The 21389-nt window shown below is 42.8% G+C and overlaps 1 protein-coding gene across 3 annotated transcripts in view; it reads left to right on the top strand.

Moving 5' to 3' along the window:
- Positions 1 to 21389, top strand: part of LOC107223683 (beta-1-syntrophin) — a 243491-nt gene that overhangs the window by 200686 nt on the left and 21416 nt on the right. For all 3 annotated transcript variants that reach the window (XM_015663447.2, XM_046738054.1, XM_046738053.1), the window contains exon 4: positions 12643 to 12851. In XM_015663447.2, coding sequence (XP_015518933.2) covers positions 12643 to 12851 — 209 coding nt within the window. The remainder of the gene's footprint in view (positions 1 to 12642; positions 12852 to 21389) is intronic.

Below are 21389 nucleotides of genomic sequence, written 5' to 3'. Positions count from 1 at the left end.
AACTGTTGCCTGATTTTTTATTTTGTTTCTCGCGCTCTAGTCTAATAACGTCAAGGTTGCCCAATGTTTGTACGATTAGATCTGTATCCGCAAAGTTTAACGTTGAAAGAGTTTCTTTTACCCACGGAGAATATTGTTGAATAATGTTGTAATTGATTTCGAATTCCGAGAGTGTGGGTATAAAATAACGAGCTTCGGCCAGTTGCTCATAAAAATAAGCTTGCAGTGATTTTACGCCGCTCTCACATCGCTTTTCTGACCAATTCTTTTTATATCGAACGCGAATGGGTATTGAATAAAATTCCTCTACGAACTGATTTTTGAATTGTTGAAAATTTTCTATATTTCCTCTTAATTTAAACCATGAATTCGCCTTCCCTTCGAGAGCGTGTTCGATTACTATTAATTTTTTCTCTTCCGGGACATTCTTAATCTTAAAAAACTTTTCCACCTCCTCCACGAATTTAATGGGATGAGTTTCAACCTCATTGCTAAATTTTGGAATTGATATGTCAAATTTAATACCATTTACGTTACTCACAATCGCGGTGAGGCCCTCCGTGATGTTCCGTGCATTTTCCAGGTCTGCATTTTCATTTACAACACGTGTCGATGGTTGTAATCGTTTTTCCTGGGCTTCGAGACTCGCTTTTAGCTGTTCCAGTCTTATTCTCTCTTGGTTTAATCTCTGCCACTCTGCCTCTATTTGACTCGCTCGCGACGTATTGCTCTCTTTCTCACGTTCGTCCTCTCGAGTGAGCACCATCTTTTTATTTACTGTAAAATTTAAACTTTCAAATTTCTGTTTTACCGGACGACCCGATTTCGTAACGTACGTTTGCTCGTTTTTATCTCCCATTAACTAAAATATTTCCTAGAGAATTCTACTAGTCAGTTGTGACAATTTCAACAAATTTTGCAAGTTTATCGTCACTCGTCAAATATAAATCATTCAAACCACATAACCTTCACCGATTCTCAATATACGATAATATAAATTATTGATTCAATTTTCTGAATAGTTGTTAACCGTCATTCTGTAAAAAATATGGAATTCAGGCCTCTTTGTTGGGCGCCATTTGTAGGACTTTATTTTCTTTCTTTTTATTTATTAACAATTAATACCAATTTGTAGAATTTTACTTTCTTTCCATTTCAGTTATTAACAATAACTGCCACACATACGCACACACATTCATCCATTCGTATCATATAACAAGCGATTATACTAATTTGTAGAATTTTACTTTTTTGGAAATTTCTCATGGATTAACAATAAATACCACACATACACACATACACACACATCCCATCCATTCGTATCATCTCAAAACAGATTGTAAAGAATTGGCGGTCGATTTTTCTCAACTTTGACGAGACGTCACAAAATATGTTAAAAATTCAGCTATTTTTGGATTGGATTCGACTTATCGTATTAATCGTCGGTATGGTCAGTCCCTCGGTGGCTCTCTCCCCGGGACCGGAGGTTTCTAGCGATGACGGGAGTCCGCCGAGTCGATGATCGTCTCGTTTCGGGTTGTCAGTCCTCCAGGGCCTCGCTGGAGTATTTTCCTTCAACCGGTTGAGTTGACGTCCCGGGGTTAAGAGAGCGAGATCGGGTTAACTTCTCCACCACTGGATCTCGATTTTGAGTTTGGAGTGGGGCGCCGGCTTCCCCACTCCATTTCCAAAATGGGTGTCAACCGTGATCCCTCCCAAAATGAGGGGATCACTGATACTGGTGTTTACAGCGGTTCGAAATAGGAGATCTTACACACTGGAATCAAACTCTCTAAATACGAATCAGTTGCCGCTGGTAAAACTCTGTATACACAATTATACACTGAAAATCAGTGAAATATCAGTGAAAAGTCGGTGAATCGTCAGTGCATACGCACTAGTTTTTTCCAATTGTATAATTACAACTATAAACCAGTGAATTTTCACTGATTCGAATTTCGAGATGAAATCATTACGGGCAACGCGTAAAAATCAGTAGAAACAACTTGAAATAAATGGCAATGATCACCTGAAACCATTGGTTCGATTTTCAAGCATTAATGATACGAGTTTGAAAAGAGACCTGCTGCCTCCTTAACCCCTGCCCTCTAATATTGTTTCCCGTTCGACGTTGGGTCGGCGGCAACGGTACAGAATAGGAAGCCGACCGTCGCGCTTTCGCGTAATTATTTCCATCCGCGATTGTGATGCAAATTTTTCTTGTTTTCATCCCATCCGTCCGCTTCCGCTCGACGCCCGTCGCGGTCACAGCCCTTGTGTGCCGCGGTTCTCCGGGTCCCGGGAATCCCCGGCGCCTCGCGTCGCGACGGCTCGACCCGGAGCTACACGTTCCGCGCCTTCATTCATCTGGGTTTTATTGTCGCGACGCCCAGCGCGCGAGTCTGGATCACCGGGGGTGGAAGCGGCGTTTTTATTTTCTCTTCATTTTTCTCCCTTTTTACACCACCGCGTCTTTTTTTGGACTAGCAGGGAGAGGGGAGTGGTCGCCTTTCCTCCCTTTTAGTTCAGTTTTGTTTATTGTATCGTTTCTTTGTTTGCTCGATTATTTATTTGTTTGTTTGTTTGTTCGTTCGTTCGTTCGTTCGTCTGTTGTCCGTTTATTCGTTTATTTGTTTTTCTTTATACACGTTGCTTCCCGCCTGACTTCCCGCGGCTCTTGTTACCTCGAAGGCCTTCCTTCCCCCTTTCCCACCGCCATTGTGCTCTTCAAACGTCATAATTGTACTCCCACGTCGTGCGAGTGAGTTTGTGGTCGTATGTCTGTGTATGTAGTTACTGCAGTTGTGTGGGCGGAAGGAAAGGAAAGAAACGGAAAGGAAAGGAAAGAAGAGGAAATAATAACACAAAGGAAAACCGCTCGGCTTCAGAGTCCGATACATGCTTCTGACCCTGTAAATTCGCACAATGGATTGTGTTAGTGTCGACTTTAAGCCTCGCGCTCTGCAGTCAACCCTACAATAAACAGCGACCGGCGAAATAAAGCTCGGGTCGATTTTTACCCCGGAAGATGGTGAGCCTCGGCTTCAAGTGTGCATGCATTATGGGAAGGGGGTGCCGAGCCTTTTTCAACCCGGGTAAAACTAAACACGTGTTATCGCGAAAAGGGAGGCAACGAAACTTCTATTCCCTTTTATTTCGCAAACACAAGATATTCACGAGGAAAATGTTCTTTTCGAACCGTCAACTTTTACCCAGATTACTATTCAGCTTGGGAACCTTCGACTAGTGGTGACTTTTTTTTTTTTTCTTATTAGGGAACTGATTTGAAAATTGTTTTCGTCACAAACTTGCAGTGATATTTTAGTGTACAAACTTTATTCTTCCCGTAACGTAACTTTCGATTCGTTTTTAGTCTTTGCTACAATGTTGATTTTCAAAACTCACGTAAATATGCAAAACTTAGGTGAAAATATCTGAAAGTCTGACAGCCTGGCCTAGAGCTTTATTTTCGAACAACCGGAATCAAGAATCTCAATATAAATTACAAATAAAAATACGTTATTAGTAAAGTTGGTTTTCATACAGAAAGGAAAACAAAAAAAAAAAAAGAGAAATACTCTTCTCTTTCGCTTTAAATGTGATATCAAAAGAAAAGGAAAAAATCCAGAGCTAATACAAGTCCAGAAATTGGAAACAATCGTGTCATATCTAAAATTTAATTCCTGCAGGGAAACTGCAAGAGATTTAAAATTATAAAACCGACTTTTCACCTTATCTCAAACTATAGACACTATTAAAGCTTGCGATACAGGAAATGAGAATCGGAGTTGTAAAAGAGTTCATTTCTCAACTGACTAATAGTACGTACCTACCTATCTGCAAACTACAAGTTATATTATCGGTTTCGCATACACCTTACAAAAAGAAAGCTTTTATTTTTATATGGATTAGCGGAAGTCGCTTCCAGCTCGGCTACTCGGTGTGTCTGGGGGAGGGTGCAGAGAACCTTTGTGTATCTTGTATAACGACTGGCCCACACAGTCAGCGGGAAATCTACTCTCACGGGTACAATTTAAAGTTCTCACCCGCATCGCGAATAAAAATCTTCTCGTAACGAACGGAATGGGAGAAAAATAATACGGGTTATACGATACCGAGTCCAAACCCAGTAGAGCATCGCCGTATTAAACCGGATTACGACAGATTAATATCCGCAGACGCTGCGCTGCCTTGGAAAATGTTGTCTGTTTAGCAAATTTTCAACCCCGTGGAAGATTTCTTTTTCTCTTTTTTTTTTTGTATACATCAGTTTTGCACACTATATAGTCTTTGAGTATAGATCTATATTCTGAACAGGTGAGTTCGGTGTTACTCTTTCTTCTTCATTTCTCATAACGCTGAATTAGCTGATTACTCGAACTATTTCCCAGAAGTGAAATAGGATCGACGGTCCTGAAACTGATTATTTCTAATCTCAGTTTTTTCATGGCTCTTAAAACGAGTCAAAGCATAATTGTAAATCATGTAGAAACAGTGTCCGCGTGTTTGGGTACGAAAAAAAAAGTGCATTGTAATTGATAAGAAAACGTAACTTTTCGATTGAATCAGTGTAGAGACGCACCTTTTAATGTCTGCTGGGAATTGCGCATGTCCAAAATCTATGAAAAGATTAACATTGATGTAGAATGGATTGAAGTTTCCTCCATGCACAGGATCCATTTAATAGTCTGAACAACTTCCAAAGTGACAGCGAGCAACATAAGTTGAATGCGAGGAAAGTTTATACATTGTATGTCATATTCGCACCAATGCGCAAGCAAATTTTTTTTATAGATACGAAGCAAGTCGGAACATCGTGAATCATTTCAAGTTGCAACTCTATTCCACTTCATTCCATCAATCACATGTTCTGAATTTCACGTTCAAACATTTTGTATACTGTTTCTGCACGACTGTCATACGTTCCTACTAATCTTAGACCTGGGCAAGATTTGTTTCTGAAAATTGGCTAGTCATGCCTTAGTTTATCACAAATCAAAAACAGGCACCTAATTCGCCATGTCGGTATTGCGAGTTGGAGTAAAATCGGGCGATTCACTGAAGTGCGAAACCATTTTTTTTTTTTTTTGCAAGCGAAGCGAGCAAAAAACGCATGGAGTACGTCGACGTTTTGGTCGAATATCGCTCACGGTACCAGCAATAAGAGATAACCCTTTGCAGCAGAAGAGAAGCGACGTTAATTGTTACGGCCGTGTTTCTGCGCCCAACTGATTTTAGGACCTAATTCCGGATTTCCTTGTAATGGGGAGGGGGGTAAGCATGGATAGAAACGATGAATTTTAAGCCCACGCCTACTACGTTTCTACGGCGGACCGACGAGCTAGGATTGCGGGTAAATTGTGCCGCGGATTTGTCGCTGTTTCATAGGGTGCTTGAGCCGGTGCTATCGGTCTTTGCTGTAGGATTGTTTATGCCTGCCTAACAGCCTAACCCTGACTAACCTACAGAACAAACACGTGCCCACCACCCAACAACCGCTCCGCCCCAGTCGTTGAGTTTACGTTACCTCCCCGACCATGCGAACGGCCTCTCCAACTTCGTATGAAACCTTGTTCAACTTCGGTATACTGCGTGTATGCATGACTAGGTGCACGAAGTGTTAGCAATATCCAGCATTGAATGTTATCGATACTCGGATACGAATATCGGTACACTAGTTATCGTCAAGGCTTAACGACCTCTTCAATATCCTCCTCCGCAGACCCTCGATGTAGATACCTGCGCTCCATTATAATCCGTTGGCAATTTTTCCCTTGTATTCCAGGGCTTCGCGAGAGAGTTTTCAATTCTTAGAGGCTACAAGCAAGCGTAGACTCTGGAAAAGTATCCGCGAACTTTTTGGACCTGTTCTTGAAACCGGTAACAATCTGTGGATACTGTTTAAATTTATCTTGACTGTTTTACTTTTGATGTTATTTCAGAAGTAGACGGTAAAGTAAATTTGAAAGCATCCGAATCGGATGTTGTCTCCGGATCTTCATAATACGTACAGTTTGTTCGTACTGCGACAACTCTCCTCGTAATTTCTCGTACCTACCATATTTTCCTTCCGCTCTGTCGAACTCAGCCAACGAGCAGCACCTCTTCTTCTTCTTCGTCTTCTTTGACTCCATACTCTGCAGTTTAGATAGAGCAAATGTTTGTCCACTTTCGGGCTACAATGACTCACCCTGAGTTCCTCCACCCAAGCCCGCCTCTCCAGAAGCCCTGCAGAGTCCAGTCTACTGGAGTGGACAAATAGCATCCCTCTTGCAAATACCTCTAGGTCACTCTAAAGTCCATACACTACGTTTATTCTAACTCCACTCCCGGGGCCCGGCCATCTAAACTCCGCGTAATTCCCATCCGAATTAACCGAGATGGGGGGGAAGGAAGAGAGGCGGACGCAGCTTGGATCGAACCAGAGCTTCCCCATTCCCGGTACCAGGTGCAAAATACTCCAGGGGTTGACCATTCTGCCGCGGAAAGCACACCTCGCTTCGGGAGTGCATTAAGCCCGCTTCGCGAACCTGACTGGTCCCGGAAAGGTGCTCTGACTGAATTCAGACAAGTTCAGATCGTTGCTTGTGACGGACGTGTTTGATGTTGTATGAATTGATATTGAAATTACCCGAGTTGTGTGGTGAGATTACAGACGACTTCGGAGACGAATTCATCTCGCTTTAAGCGATTCGTACGACATCAGAGATTTCGAGGTGAGGGTAAAAAGAAGGGGAAATGAAAATTTAATGTCTCCTCACGTTTTCGCGTGTTTGTACAATGAGCTAAATAAACAGTTTGCTCGAGGCACACACACGCCCACACGCGCGCACAGAGACGGTCTTAATGCACGCATTATGTACTTTCTTTAATTACATCTCGACCATTGCGGGGATCTCTGAAACACGGTTTGTTAATTTTGATTGAAATATACACGTACACAGAAATTCCTCTTAGATGTATGTGCATAAGGTATAATATCAATTTGTCGACGTCATCGTCGTGGTCGCCACAGGCATGTATTTATTCGGTGTAATGACACACGGTGACTGTGCCAACAACCAGCTATCCCATTTATACCGGGGATATCTAACCATAAACGTAACGTTCGCTGAGTAATTTCGGGTCTCATCTATGTACGCGTTTACATACGTATACACATGTATACACATGCACTGTATCCGTAGGATCAAAGATGTTGGACTACGGGTGCACGCACCGTAGGAGTAAGGGAGTGCTTTACTTTCTGATGGGACCAAAAATTAGGCAAAGGGACCGAGGGGGTGGGGGGAATAAAGTATTCAACATCGTGCCTCTTCCTTGTGAAACCGAAGCGTGAGATATTCAATTACTTCGCGTTGATGCTTCTTTTTATTTAATTATGTATCAGGTTCTTTTCTCTTTCAAATCGGTGGATGTTTTTTTTCCCCCTCGATTAGTAGGTAACGTGCAAATCCAGCTGCACAGCACATTCGAGTCGATGAGTGAAAACCTTGGGAAGTGAATATGAAATACCTGTATAATGGAAATGGAATAAAGGTTATGCCTCGGGATGTATAAATACGTAGATTTGTTGTTTCGTTTTACAACGTAGCGATCGCGTTGTTTTTTATTACTTTTAAATTTTTCCGTGCGTATTTGAAACGCATGCACCATTAATTTTTTGCACGCGTTATCATAATTTTCAAGGGGCATAAAATACAAATGCGCTTGTGTTTCGGTATATGAACAAGACATCCAGTTTCCACCCCAATTCTGCAACAACCGACCGCTCCGAATGGTTGGTAGGTACTTTCCGCTTTTCGCTATTCACCTCCCTCCCCCTTATCGCCCGAGCTCGCTGTTTGTTACGCGAGTTTCGCATTATTCCCCAAGAACAAAGCAGCTGCTCCGCCTTTTATTTCTGATTAAAATTCTGCCAATACGAGGAAGAAGAACGCTCTTGGCGGCGCATTTGTGTCAAATATCTTAAAATGGGGAAACACTGAAAGCTCTTAACAGGAAATTAAAATCGGAAAAATTAAGCTCGGGGGTAGAAGAGAAAGAAAAAAGAGAGTAAAAAAATGTATACGTATATATGAAGCACAAGGGAAAGAGGAAAGTAAAAATTTTTTATTTAATCTTCTCAAGCTCTTCGTTGCGTAGTCTGGTTAATCTGCATACTTGCTGCAGGCATTAACTGAAAAATAAAAACCATCACCGTAATTAGGATGATAAATTTTTCTACAATCATCAACACTGCATTTCATCCATATGCTAATCAGCATATTTTATCATGTATAGTTATAACCGTTTGACACAGAGAAAGTATTTTTGTACAATTAATTTTTTGAATTACTTGGAAAAAATTTACTGGATAATTTACATATTTTTATACCATTAAACTTTCTTAACATTCTTACTAGTATAGCAACAAAAGGAATGCTGCTTAGTTTCATCAATAATGAACGAAAATCCTAATTCCGGTTTGAAATTTTATGAATTTGACAATACTGACCCGGCAGTCAAGAATATGTTCCAGAATTTTCAAATCATATTACGATTCAGGAAAAAGAAAATCTATTTGCTAGCTAATACAATTTTTCGATCAATTATTAATACTCTCTATACTCATCGAACAATTTTTCTATCAAATAAGCAAAACTCGGAACAAACTAATAATTACCAGAAAGTGAAGAGTCGACACGGCAATCAATCGGATGTGAAGCCAGAAAAAAAAAAAACAATTTGGATACTCGCCGATTTTCCGCAGGTCTTGAATTTGAATTTTATATACTCTGAAATCGCCAACGCAGAGTGAATTTCGTCAGTCGATAATCAATTAAGCTTATATTAATGGCCTCGAATTTGGATAAGGGCTGATGTTTCGAGTTTTCGTTAAAATTCGAAAGCCTCGAACTACGGAAGCAAGCCGGAATCCCAGAATAACCGGGATGTGATCGCAAGTGGATTTTTTATCCATACATGTCGTCCAGTCTTCCAGTCTAGACGTACAAAACCCTCGAATCCGGCATGACGAAGGGGGCGCTGAAGAGCGGGAAAAAGGGACGAGGCGAGGGTCACGTTATAAAGGAAAGTACCCTAGTCAAAGAAAGGGGGAATTTTCGAGTGAGGGCAAGGCAAGCGAGCGAGATGTTAACAGCCAGACAGCATTGTCGTTGTCAGAACCCTGCGCACTGAGCTTCGCAGCGGTTCTCAATATCTCGGAGTTTATCTCGCTCAGCTCGAAGTTGGTTACAAGTCCGATTTCGTCTCGTTTGAGTCATTTTTTAAGCAACGCCACGTAATGTCTAGGATTCTTCTAGTTTTCTAGTTCTAGGATTGTTCTGAATGTTTTGATATAAAAATATTCAGTTTGAAATTTTTTTTATACCGAGATCAAAGTATTTTTCACTATTAAGGTTGGAGCGTTCCCAACAGCAAATCGTCCGAATCGGAGCTTGAAAAAATTGGCGTCAACGCGTTAACCTTGTTCAAGTTGTTTCCCTTTTCTTTTTTTTTTTTTTATCTTTTGTTAAGGTCTTGGTTAACATCCTTTCCTTACCTTACTTCATAGATTTGATGTTCCATTATACGTCTCTTCATCGACATTGTGGACAGCGTTGCGTCAAAGGCTCGGCGCAGAGTGTAAGGACATCGTGCCGTATGCTTTGACCCAGTCTCGTTCCTTTTTCCTCCCTCCTCTTCAGAGATTCAATTATTTTGTTTTGCTCAGAGCAGCGTCCGCCTTTCGGTGAAAACGCAAGTGTGCGTAAGGATCCGTCCTCGTTTTTGCGGTGCGTTTGGTCACCGAGATACAGAGAGAGAAAAAGGAACAGGATGTGTCGTTACGGCTTGTCGAGTCGTTCTCATCCTCGTTGACCAAAAGATCGCTTCGAGGAAAATGTTCGATATTTGATCGTCTTCGGGAACAATTGTGTGCGGCTCGACTACGATACCTAAAAAATATCTTTACAAAATTCCGCATCCCCCAAATACCATCGTCAAAGGTCATCCGCCCCCGCGTGATCAGCGAGATAAAAGCGAGCGACAAGAGTCTTTTTTCATTCTTGTCTTCGTTAATGTACACTTGCGAAATTGGAGGAGTGAGGAAGTCCCGCGGCAAGGCAGCGTCTGTTCCTTCTCTTTCCTTCTCCGTTTCTTTATAGCTCGTGCTTACGGCGAGGGGCCGATGAAAGAATAATGCCGTGTTCGTTTGATATTTACTTTTCGGGAGGAGTGACGTTCCGCTTTTGAGGATTACCTCTTTAAAAGGGCTCTCCAATTTAATTATTTCTCCTCGGGGATGCAGACGAAATGCTGTAGGATAATCCGAACTGCCTCGGGCAGACTGCCGAAGTCCGGTCGCCGATGAGAAAACCCGCGCCTTCTATTCGGCCTCTCAGCCAGCTGAGCTCTTCCCCGGGCAAACTTCGACGCGGGAGGCTTGTATTTAATTGCGCACCGGGCAAAGATATTGCTCAAAGTTTGTTCAATCACCGAAATATAATGACCCGTTTCTCCGGGTCCTGTATTCCCGTCCCCTTTAGCGGAAAGCATAATCTCGTCCTCTGACCACCTCAAACTTCACCCGGGCAAGCCGATCGGAACAGTTTTAACAACTTCTTCCATCTGTGACACAATTTACAATAAATTTCGCTTAACTTCGTTATGAGATATTGGCGTATTAAATATTTATCAAATTTATTATATGTATAACATTAATATATGATGATTATCCTGAAAGTGCAAGAAAAAAGTAGTCTTCCGAACGAAACGAATCATTGCAGACTGCAGAAATTAACGGAGAATACGAGACTAGGTTTTTAACCATTATACAACGATTTAGTGTGTGAAATGAGTACCTGATTCGATCTTGATTATAATTTTAGTATTTTTTTTCATTGCTTTCAATTTTCGATACTAATTCGGGTACTTAGGTCAAAAATTGAATGACAAATTTGCTCTTTGCCATTTTTTTTAATAGTTCCACTTCGCCCAGAAAAACAAAAATCTAGTTAGTAGTTTAGAAAGCTCTTTCCCTGAATTTCCAATTTCACTCTCGTCTTTCCTATAAATTTGATGAATGTGCAATGTGCGACTATCTCGAAGTGAAATGGCCAACAAAGTACTCATTAACATATTTAACCCCGCAAATGTAGAAATTTAAATTGAGTTGTAGACCAGTCTCGAAGTTTAACATATGAACAAAACAAACTAGTGTAATCCACGATGGTGATTTAAGCAGACAACGAGTGCGAGTCGAAAAGAGAAAAGCTTTCTTGCTGCAAACGTGGATTCGCTATTTGGAGACAAGAGTTAACACTCGCTGCGGTCCGAGTTAGTTGCGGTGTATGTAAAATATTTTGTAATTACTGTACCAATTGCGATCTTTGACAACTTTTGTATACACGATCAGTTTGACCTTTCATCTCTCCAGTTACTCAATTCGTGACTGAAATCAGACTGCTTCAATTAATTATTAGTCGAGGAAGGTCAGAAGAATGAAAATCAAATTTGTTTTAAAACAAAGAATGTGATTACACCAAGGCACACGATACATTAAATTACATACCACATTAAATGTAAGTTTGCTACTTTTCATAGTATTCTTGTAATCACATTCTTTCCTACGATTAGCCTTAATTTATTCTGTACTATTCATATAAAAACCAATTTTTTTACGAATTCTAGAAACACAATAAATGGGTGGTTAACCTAAAATCTAATCTCACTCGACACGCGTCGAATCGCGCATATGGTACTACGTAACCAGATAGTAACCCAAGAAAATCATCACTTATTATCTGTTGATTTTTTCTTTTTTTTCTCTGTCAAATCGGACAAATCTTGTATTACCTGCTTTACTTTATTTTTCAAAAAATATTGTTCAGTTGATGTACTAATCAGAGCGGTTCTCTACCACTTTCGTGAATAAACTCTGATTAATGAATATAGCCACGAATGGTTCAAACTATTGTCACAAGTGGTAGTGAGATGATAGACACAGGTACGTGTGATCTACTTGTCATGTTTCACTGGCATTCGCGTCAGTTCGGCTTTCATAGTTTTTGCGAGCCATTGAGAACCGGGGAAAGAATCAATCGGGAAAAAATTCGGGGGCGGGGGAGGGGGGGGCGTGAAAAGAGGGAAACTAATCCAAACGCGTGTCGAGAAGAAAAGGGGTGTTTGAGGGTTTCATTCTGAAGGGGGTTTTAAACGTCAGGACGTAAAATCACCGGCTAAAATACCGAGAGTAGAAAAGGCACGCCGTCGTGGCTGTCTCGTTGCCGAGGAGGGACGCTTCTCTCCACCCCCGCAACACGCCACCTCCTCTTCACTCGACCCTACGCACTTTACCGTTACGATAATATACGAGGTTCGAACCGGCTGACTCCAGCCCCGGATTTCGACGATTCCTCACGTCCGATGCCCGGTACTCTCCGCTCCGGGACCCAATACCATTTGCTTCCCGCCCCCGCATTTCCCGAATGAATTTTACACCGGCACTCCGCTGCAGCCGGCTTCCTTTCACTCTTTCTCCTCTCCCCCCTACCTCCTACTCCTCCACCACTTTCGGTTCCGGGTTTCGGTTTCACTCTTCTTTCGCCGTTGAACTTCACCGCTCAGCCTTGAACCCGTTTCTTTACTTCGCTCTTTCAGAGGGTCGCACTCTCGAGCTACATTCACCCGACGGTGTTCACGAGTGCTGGCTCAGGGCACTGGACACCACTGAAGCCAACGCCTGGTTCAATGCTCTACATTCCGCCCTCGCCGCCCTCACCCAGAAGGCCTTGCGGCTCGCTTCTGCTCTACCCGATCCTCCTCAGCTACAGCACATTGGATGGCTCGCAAGAAGACACTGCCTACAGGTAAGACACTCCGTTAAATCGTATTGTAGAGGTGCTGGTTTTTGACACTTGAGTAACGGTTGTTACCATCCTTTGATCCACTTGCGTGACGTGTAATATGACCTGTTATTCACAGATGAAACAGTAGAGTGATTTTTATCTACGTAAACACTGATTTTTAAATAACAACACCGTATATAAGGTATTGAAAATTTTTGCCGAAAGTTGCGAAATGTTGGGCTATAGTCAAGAATAAAGTAAAATTGACGCGATTAAATATCAAACGAATAAATATAGAATCTTACAATGGTGACCATAAACGGAACGGTGACCACAGATGGTGCATATACCTTATTAGGATTCTGGAATTGATTTTACAACGTGTGAATAGTCATACTCTCAATTGGTCTACTTCACAAACATCATTGAATCGGAATATCAAAAACAATTCTGAGATCCTATTGTATAAATGTTCCTGTGACTTCGAATAGTGATATATCATGGATTTCAATACTTTGAATCGCACGAGATCATTTTAGTCGAGCGTTATAATAATGACTCGAAGTACTGACTTCTAAGATTATCTGTCAGAACAAAATTAAAACTTTTCGTTACTTAGTAGTTATATAGAGATTCTGTACCACAAAATTGTTACCTATAAGCAGGATCAGACCAAAAGTGGAAAAGGTTGGTCACTTGGATAGTAGCCGAATTTACTCTGAAAATTTCAAATTCTCGTCTACAGTCGATTCGAATGTAATTGCGCCCAACTGACTGACACCTTGTTGATACCCCGTATTATTTTTTTTTACTTTTGCGAGCTCACAAAACGTTTTAAAAACATGTAAAAACTAGCAGGAGTAATTTTTTGTCCAAAATCGATACTTGTTTTTTCGCTAAAGTAAAAATGAGTAACGATGTTGAAACTGACCGAAATTGTACGCAACCACAGCGTTCCTTGAACAAGATTTAAACATGTTATATAGTACAATTCTGTGTCCTGAACTAGCTTCCATGTTTCGATGCACCGTAAGTACGTTCAACTCTTGAATTTCGAGTAGTTTCACAATGATAATTCAAGAGATGCGGAAGGGGATGGTTCAGCATCCGCATATTAAAAGCGTGCATGTGACGCATGACGTTTGAAAGCGGCTCTCAGACTTCCACACATATCTTTAGCAACTAACGTTTAAATAGAGAAGGTTAATAAGGATACCAAGAGGCTGAGTCGCACGGCAACCGCGACACTGTCAACTTATCAAATTGTTTCGAGCCCCAGGGATCAGCGTACGGCGTGTGGCGTGTCTGTCAGGGAATCGTGACCTCCCGCAAAACCATCCTGTGCCTTCCGTCGGCCGCCAAACTCCTCACCCTACAGAAACGCCGCCAACGTCGCGCTCCACTAACCGTTTCACACTTCGATTAACTCGTTCCATCGCCTGCCCTCCACTTCCCCCAATTCTCTCCCCCTCTCTATCCCCCCCCCCCTTCCCCCCCTCTCGACAGGTTGGGCAAGAGAGAGGTGACGTGCGCGACCGACACACGTACCAGTGAGCGAATCAATTAGTGACTAAAATTACCCCCAACCCCATGGATTCTCTGCCAACTAGGCGGCACGCCGTTAATTGTTAATTTCTCACCCTAAACGCGCGCGTTATTTCCACCACCACCTTGTTTGAAGCAAAGTTTCAAACACCGTTCATCCAACCCTCGGTTTCACCGACATATTCGCCTGAAAGTCGGTTAGGTCATTTTTTTCATCAGCGATCCCTTGAGGACCGGTTTCGATTCCATGATGGACCTACAATCTCGGAATGGAAAGTGACACCTGTTCGGAGTCTCGTTATCGGAATGCAAGACGAAATTAAACCGAAGAAGAAAGTTAGAGCCGAAGAGGTTACCGGGAAGTATCGTGTTACGGATCGGCGTCAGAAACAACATTTGCAACATTAGCAACAGCTTTAAAACCACCAGCCACGGGTTGCTTAATTGAGCCCTAATGGGCTGGAACGATTAGGCGACCTAGAGAGCCAGTGATCCGTTGGAACGCGGTGAACTGGGTTGGAGTGCCGGATTTCTCCCCAACACCGTTGCCGTTGGTGCCGCCGCTGGTAGGCCCCTCGGCAATTCTGCTTGCGGATTGAATTTCGTACCGTCCGGAAACCGCTAACGACATCCGGTGGATACGTGAGCTCGTGCACTTACAACCTGTAGACGACATCGGGTACCTCCCGACACCCGTTTGCTTTACGTGGAGAAATTCGTCAATCCTTCACTGCAGAGCCTCCCGTCGTCGTCGTCGTCGTCGTCGTCGTTTATGCACGGATCCAGCTACTGGATGGCGAACGACGCGACCGGGCCACGGTTTCCCATCTATCCTGCACCGTGATTAGATCATGTGTCAACCGAACCGTGACACATTTGCTATCGGCACCCTGCTCTCGACGACTGTAGGACACAACGGAGAGCCAGACGAGAAAACGTCGACGTTACAACGTTCAGGATAAATAGATATCCTCCCCCGAAGGAAAAACGTCTCGCTTCTTTTCTCTCTTTTGTTCTGCAGATTCATGGGCACGTGATATATATATCAGGCTTAACCTGTCTTGACTTATTGCGTTTTCTCCGACCTTAATCAGTTCTGAATCGCTAACACTGAAAGTTATATTCAGGCCAAGGGTCGAATTCAACACTCTCACCGCTGCTGCTGCTGCTGATTTGGAAATTGAAGATTACTTCTGCAGGACGAACTGAGTTTGCTATGAATACATTCTGGCACGTTGATTTGTTTGAGTTAACCAAGTTCCTCGGTCAAATTAACCGAGATTTTCAGCGGAAGTTACCCCACCTGAATACAGAACCTGCGAACGACGGTATCTCCTTCTTCGGTGACACGTAAAACGTGCGCACCACAAACTTCGAAATCCATTTCGAACACTTTCCCAAACTCTCGGAAACTTTCGTACCATCAAAATTTGCTTTAAGGATAACTTTCCGTTTACCGAACGCCATGAAAATGATGACAAAAAACAGATTTTATGTCACTTCCGAAAGGGTTGAATGATTGGGCTCTATACCGTTACCGAAGTTTTTGGTAAATTTTCACACACTGCTGCGTACCGGAGCGTACACAGTTTGCGTCGAGGGATTCCAGACCGAAAGCTCAATCTAACCTGAGGTAAGCCTAACTCACTTAATTGAGCCAAACCTGATTTCCGGTGTATATGAGAGGCCCGAACGGGCTGTTTATGGCTTCTACCCAAGCTGCGCCTTAAGCTACGGGAGGAGGGTGAGCGGACCGATTCATGCTTGGGTTTTTATGCACAATGGTCGAAGGTGGAGCAGTTTGGAGCTGTCAGGCGCAGGAGCGGCTCTGGAGGTATTAGCAGAAACAGCACCAGCAGCAGCAGCAGCAGCGATGACGTGGTTGTAGGAAACACGCGAGATGGAGATGGAGGATGGAGCAAGCCTTGAAATCGATAACTAATATATCGGACGTGGCGTAGGTGTATTGATAAAGGGGCTGAGAGGACGGTTACAGGGTCGAAGGCAGGCGTGCTGGGGCGGCACATAATTGATTGGAATTAGCGCCGTGAGCATGCCTGATTGCCGGACCACCCTCCTCTCTCACTCTCTCTCAGTCTCTCTCTCTCCCTCTCTCCCTCTCTCTCTCCCACATCCAACCTTGTCGTGCCTGTATGCAGGACTTCGGAATATCAAAAATCGACGCTGGTTTTAGCTGCTCGGCTGTGGAATTCTCTCTCCCCCACCATTGAGATCTCTCTACTCGGGCTCAGTAGCATAGTAGTAGTTAGATCGGTATTACATAGTTCTAGCTTACAATTAGTTTAATCGTGGACCTGTGTTCTATTCACCACGTATTAGTTTAGCTATTGTCTTGAGTTCTTCTTATAAGCCTGTCTTTCTAGTGGTTTATAACTTGCCCCTAACTATGCAGGTATCTTGCTGTTACTTACTGATTTGTAATCTAGATTTGGGGGTGCCCGGCTCTAGGCTATCTCCAAATATCGAGATACACGTATTTCAAACGCAAAAAAAAGGCTTTACAGCCCGATTGTACACGCAATTATGAATGAAGCTAAAGCTAGCGGCCAGAGTTAGCAGCCTAACGAGTTAAACTTTTTGGAAATAAAAAAATTGCACTTCAGTTTCATCCTCAGAATTCTATAGAGGTATGGAAAGTATTACTAAAAATTTAAATTTCGACACGTCGTTACCTTATTTGAATGAACATTAGAACGTTTAGCTGCTACTTTTGGCTGCTGGCTTCAGTTTTGTCAATTATGAACGAAAGTACTCCAATCCATTTTCATTTGACGCAGAAATAAATAAATGGCAATGGATTCTCCGAAATCGCAATAGTAAATTCGCAGAATTCATGCCATTTATTTATTTCTGCGTCAAATGAAAATTTGTCGGAGTGTTTTTGTTCAGAATTGCTTGTATAATAGGCTATCAAGCCCGTTTTTGCGTTTCAGATACGTGGACTCCAATATTTGGAGATGTATTCGGCAATTTCGATATCGACCAGAGCAGCCCATTTATACTTTTGGATTCATCGCCTTAGAATAATAAAAATTGTTCCATTCTATTCTATTCTCTCTCTCTCTCTCTCTCTCTCTCTCTCTCTCTCTCTCTCTCTCTCTCTCTCTGTGTACGAACTCGTGCATACGCACACGGATTCCGGTGCTTCTTCTCCTCTTCCACCGTCGGCCAATCATCCGTGAAAGCGGCTAACGCCAGCGGGAATAATAACCCGGTTCAAATAAGATGAATCAGTCGAAAGGTTGCTTAACGGTACCTCATCCCGACCGCCCAGGCAATACTCGCCTTTCGGAGTTTAGTAGGATGAGTAGCATCTAATCAATAGCGAACGAAATTCTAGAGACTGTGTAGAGAGGTCAATGTTTTTTCACCTCCCATAACTCCGAACTTGATGCAACTTCAAGTGACTTTGGAAGACTTGAGTAAGTAAAGGCACCGATTACGGAACTTCCGTGGGATGGTTCATAAAGCACAATAGTCGATGACTTCATCTTCTTTCTTCACTGTAAGTGAACTGACTTATCGAGAACTTTTGACGCCGTCGCGTCCAATGATTTCTAAAGTTTCCTTATCAATTGACTAGACCCCTTGGAATGATCTGATGAGTGAATCTAAACGTCTGACTCAAACACCAGTTAAAAGTGAACGCTTGTTAGACTCGGTTCATCTCTATTCTGAACTGCCAGTTGTAGAACGAATTGGATAAATTGTGAAAACGAGCGAGGTGAAGGTACTCGGGGTACGCGAAACTCATTAGTATTATTCCTTTCCCCCCTCTCTCCCCTAAACTTTCCGAGTTCTTTAACCGTGAAACTAGCTGTCAAGTTAACTTAACAAGCGGGTGCACAGCGCACATGAAAAGGATGGTACGAAGGAGACGGGGACAGAAAGCAAAGGGGAGAGAAGGAGATCGAAGCGCAAGATACGGGATATGAAGTGGTGCGCGTCTCCAGAGACCCGTCTAGATAAAAGCGCCGTTTTTAAACCGCGGATGCTGCAGAAACTGGCCCCGAAAGTATTATCCGTATGAGCCTGCAGACTCCGGTAAAGATCTGCTGCCGAGGCAAAACTAAACCGCAAATCGACCGTTAGACCAGACTCGACCTTTCAGTTCTGGGCTGTGCTTCTCCACTGCTCGCTAACCAACCCCGTTGAATTTAAATCGCTGATGATCATTCGATCAGTCTCGTACTCCGGCTCTCGGATTCTCAGAGACGCTGTTGAGGTGGTTCAAACTTTATCCTAACAACATCTCGAGGACTCTTCTTCTCCTTCTTATTTTTCCTCTTTGGATAATTCTCGGTCGTGGAGATTCTACTACGGTGCTTGTCTAGTCCTCGAAGAAAAGATCTAGCCTCTTACCGTGCCGCCATGTGTGTCAAGACCTCTTTCTTTCAGAGCTAATGCCTCGATCGGGAGGAAAACGATAACGCTGACATTCCATCCCGGAAGCATTCCAACGTGGGATAAAATAAAGTTTCAGCCATGTGGAAATTATCAAGTTCAAGATTTTGGAATTAAACTGATCGGTTGATCTAATTTAAATTTGATAAGAACATTGTTTGAATTGAAGGAGGGGGGGGGGGGGGGGGGACTGAGCGTGAATTGTTCGTTGATTTTCTTATCTGTTCACGACGGTGAAAGAAAACTGCAAAAAAATAGAAGAAAGCAAACATAGACAACTTTTCTATAATTGGTCCCTTATCGCGCGATGCTCATGAACCTATTCAGGCTGCAATTTTGACTATCTTATTTTTTTTTTCTCCCTTCGTTACTCCTCTGCCTTTTTCTCCTTGTATTCTTTTGCAGTGTACATAAAGAGACAAGATTCCCTCGGGGAAATAATTCTGGGTTAGTTAAATTTTCTATTCAGGATCCAAGTTGATCATTTTACCAGCTTACAATATTCCAAGCGCGGTTTTGCAACTTTGGATTGAATTTGAAGAAGTTGAGTTCAAAACATGTGACTAATGTTATGCTTCGCTGTTGTTAACTGAAATTCATACACAGTCCCAAAATTGGAATGCAGCGATATTTTCTGATAGATCCCGTCGCAGGCGTTACAATAACCTCATTCACTTCAACCCTGTTGAATTGTCCATAATAATATTACTGCGGTCAATTTGACAGACTTGTTTCCCAAATTGGATTTATTCAATAGACCACAGAACTATACCAATGTTGCCTGGAATTTTTTTTAGCGCATTATGATTGCCGCATGACCTCCAAAACATTAATTTTCGCTATCAATAACGCCATGCAACAAATGAAATATTTCTCTTCACTGGGTTTACAGTATATGTAGTTATGATACCTCACCTTAAAGCCAATTCAGGTTTATAAATAAAATTCTCACATCACATCAGGTTTCCTTATAGTAGAAAAGTGTTTATTGATTTTTATTTTTGTTTTTTAAATTACAAGCAGAAGTGACACAAAACTTTATTTTTCATTGAAAAACTTGTATTTTTTTGAACGATTGGCTTTCCCATTCTAGTCAGTTATCGTGTTGTCCCTCTGAAGGCACCAACAGTAGTCTGCAAGCACGGTTGGTTTCCATCTACCTTGATATAGCGCTTCTGAAACTCTGCTATATCCTGACGAAAGCGTTCCCCGTGTTAATCGCTTGCTAAACTCATGTTTTCCGGAAAGAAACAAAAATTGCAGTGTAAAAAATGGATTTTCAACGAAACATTTCATCCTAATTTGTCACGAGCATTCAGCATCAATTTAACATTTTCATAGAAATCTGGTGACTTGTGGTTACCGAGGAAATGAGTCTTCAGACCTGTGATGTAAGAGCGTGGTTTTGAGGCGTGGTATCTAAATATAAATTTCTTTTATTTTCCTTTCTTACCAGACATACCTAATGCGAATAACTATCCGAGGTATCGACGATTTTTTCAGTCTTGAACAGTGTAATTATACCGAGTGTAGCGCGGGGGAATGAAATGTGCAGAAAAATTCAAACATCGCGAAAGTAATCCGCATCTTTTGCTACGCTTGCCTGGATGGATATTTGCACAAGCCTTCCGGGCGCACGAGTACACCCTTCCACTCTTCCACCCATCCACCCATCCACGTACATACGTCCGCACTTAACCCGCTGCAGCGGTTTTCGTCGTCGCGAAACGTCGGTGCGCTTCAAGCGGGCGGAGTGCGGGATGTTTGCACCGCTGTCAGCTCTCTCCTAATCCGTGCGAGCGGTTTGCAGACTGCTGGCAGTGGCGTCTGTGCCGTAATGGCGGGCGCCTAACGCACCGCCGATTCCGAGTGCATTCACCGATAAATTGAGCTAACTTTGCGTATTGAATTCGAGCCCGAGGAGGAGCCTACTCGAGCTCGCGACGATTGCTTGGTTTCGGGGGAAAATTACAAGCTCGGCAAACGATCCTCATCGCCGAGGAGATGGAGGAGGAGGAGGAGGAACCGACGATCCTCTTTCTCTCCTCCTTCACCCCTCCGAATAGCAGCTGCCGGCAAAGCCTCGGATGGGTTCGCTGATTTCGGTACGCAGCACCGACTCTGAAATTAGCCCCCTCACTCGGTACTGTGTCGCCTCGTATTTGCCAAAGAAATCCAGCTCGCGCCTAGCCTCGGGGACTTTCTGGCACCAGATTTGGATCGGGGTGAAAACACTCTCTCGCATCCACAACACGTTCCGTCTGTGTGTACTTTGACGCGAATTGCCGCTATCATCCCCTTTACCAGCCCCGGTTCCGCGTTGCGGTGGAAAAATAAACCCAACTCGTTAAATAGTAAACAGGAGGGAAAAACCGTCTTCTGATCAAAGGATCGAAACTAATTTCGCATCGGTTCCAGAAACCAACGTCACACGTCGTACGAAGCATACCTCGCTTCGGTCCTCTCAGTTCAGTCCTTCGCGGATTGGAATGTTTATTGAAAACTGTGCATCGTCCTCTATGAAAATTGGAAATAGTGCAAAGTGTCTTTAGCATAATTACTGTAAACATTATTTCTTCAGAATAGAAA

The sequence above is a fragment of the Neodiprion lecontei genome, chromosome 4, assembly GCF_021901455.1.
Source record: "Neodiprion lecontei isolate iyNeoLeco1 chromosome 4, iyNeoLeco1.1, whole genome shotgun sequence".
In the NCBI taxonomy this organism is placed as follows: Eukaryota; Metazoa; Arthropoda; class Insecta; order Hymenoptera; family Diprionidae; genus Neodiprion; species Neodiprion lecontei.
This window is presented reverse-complemented; position numbering and strand designations above follow the sequence as displayed.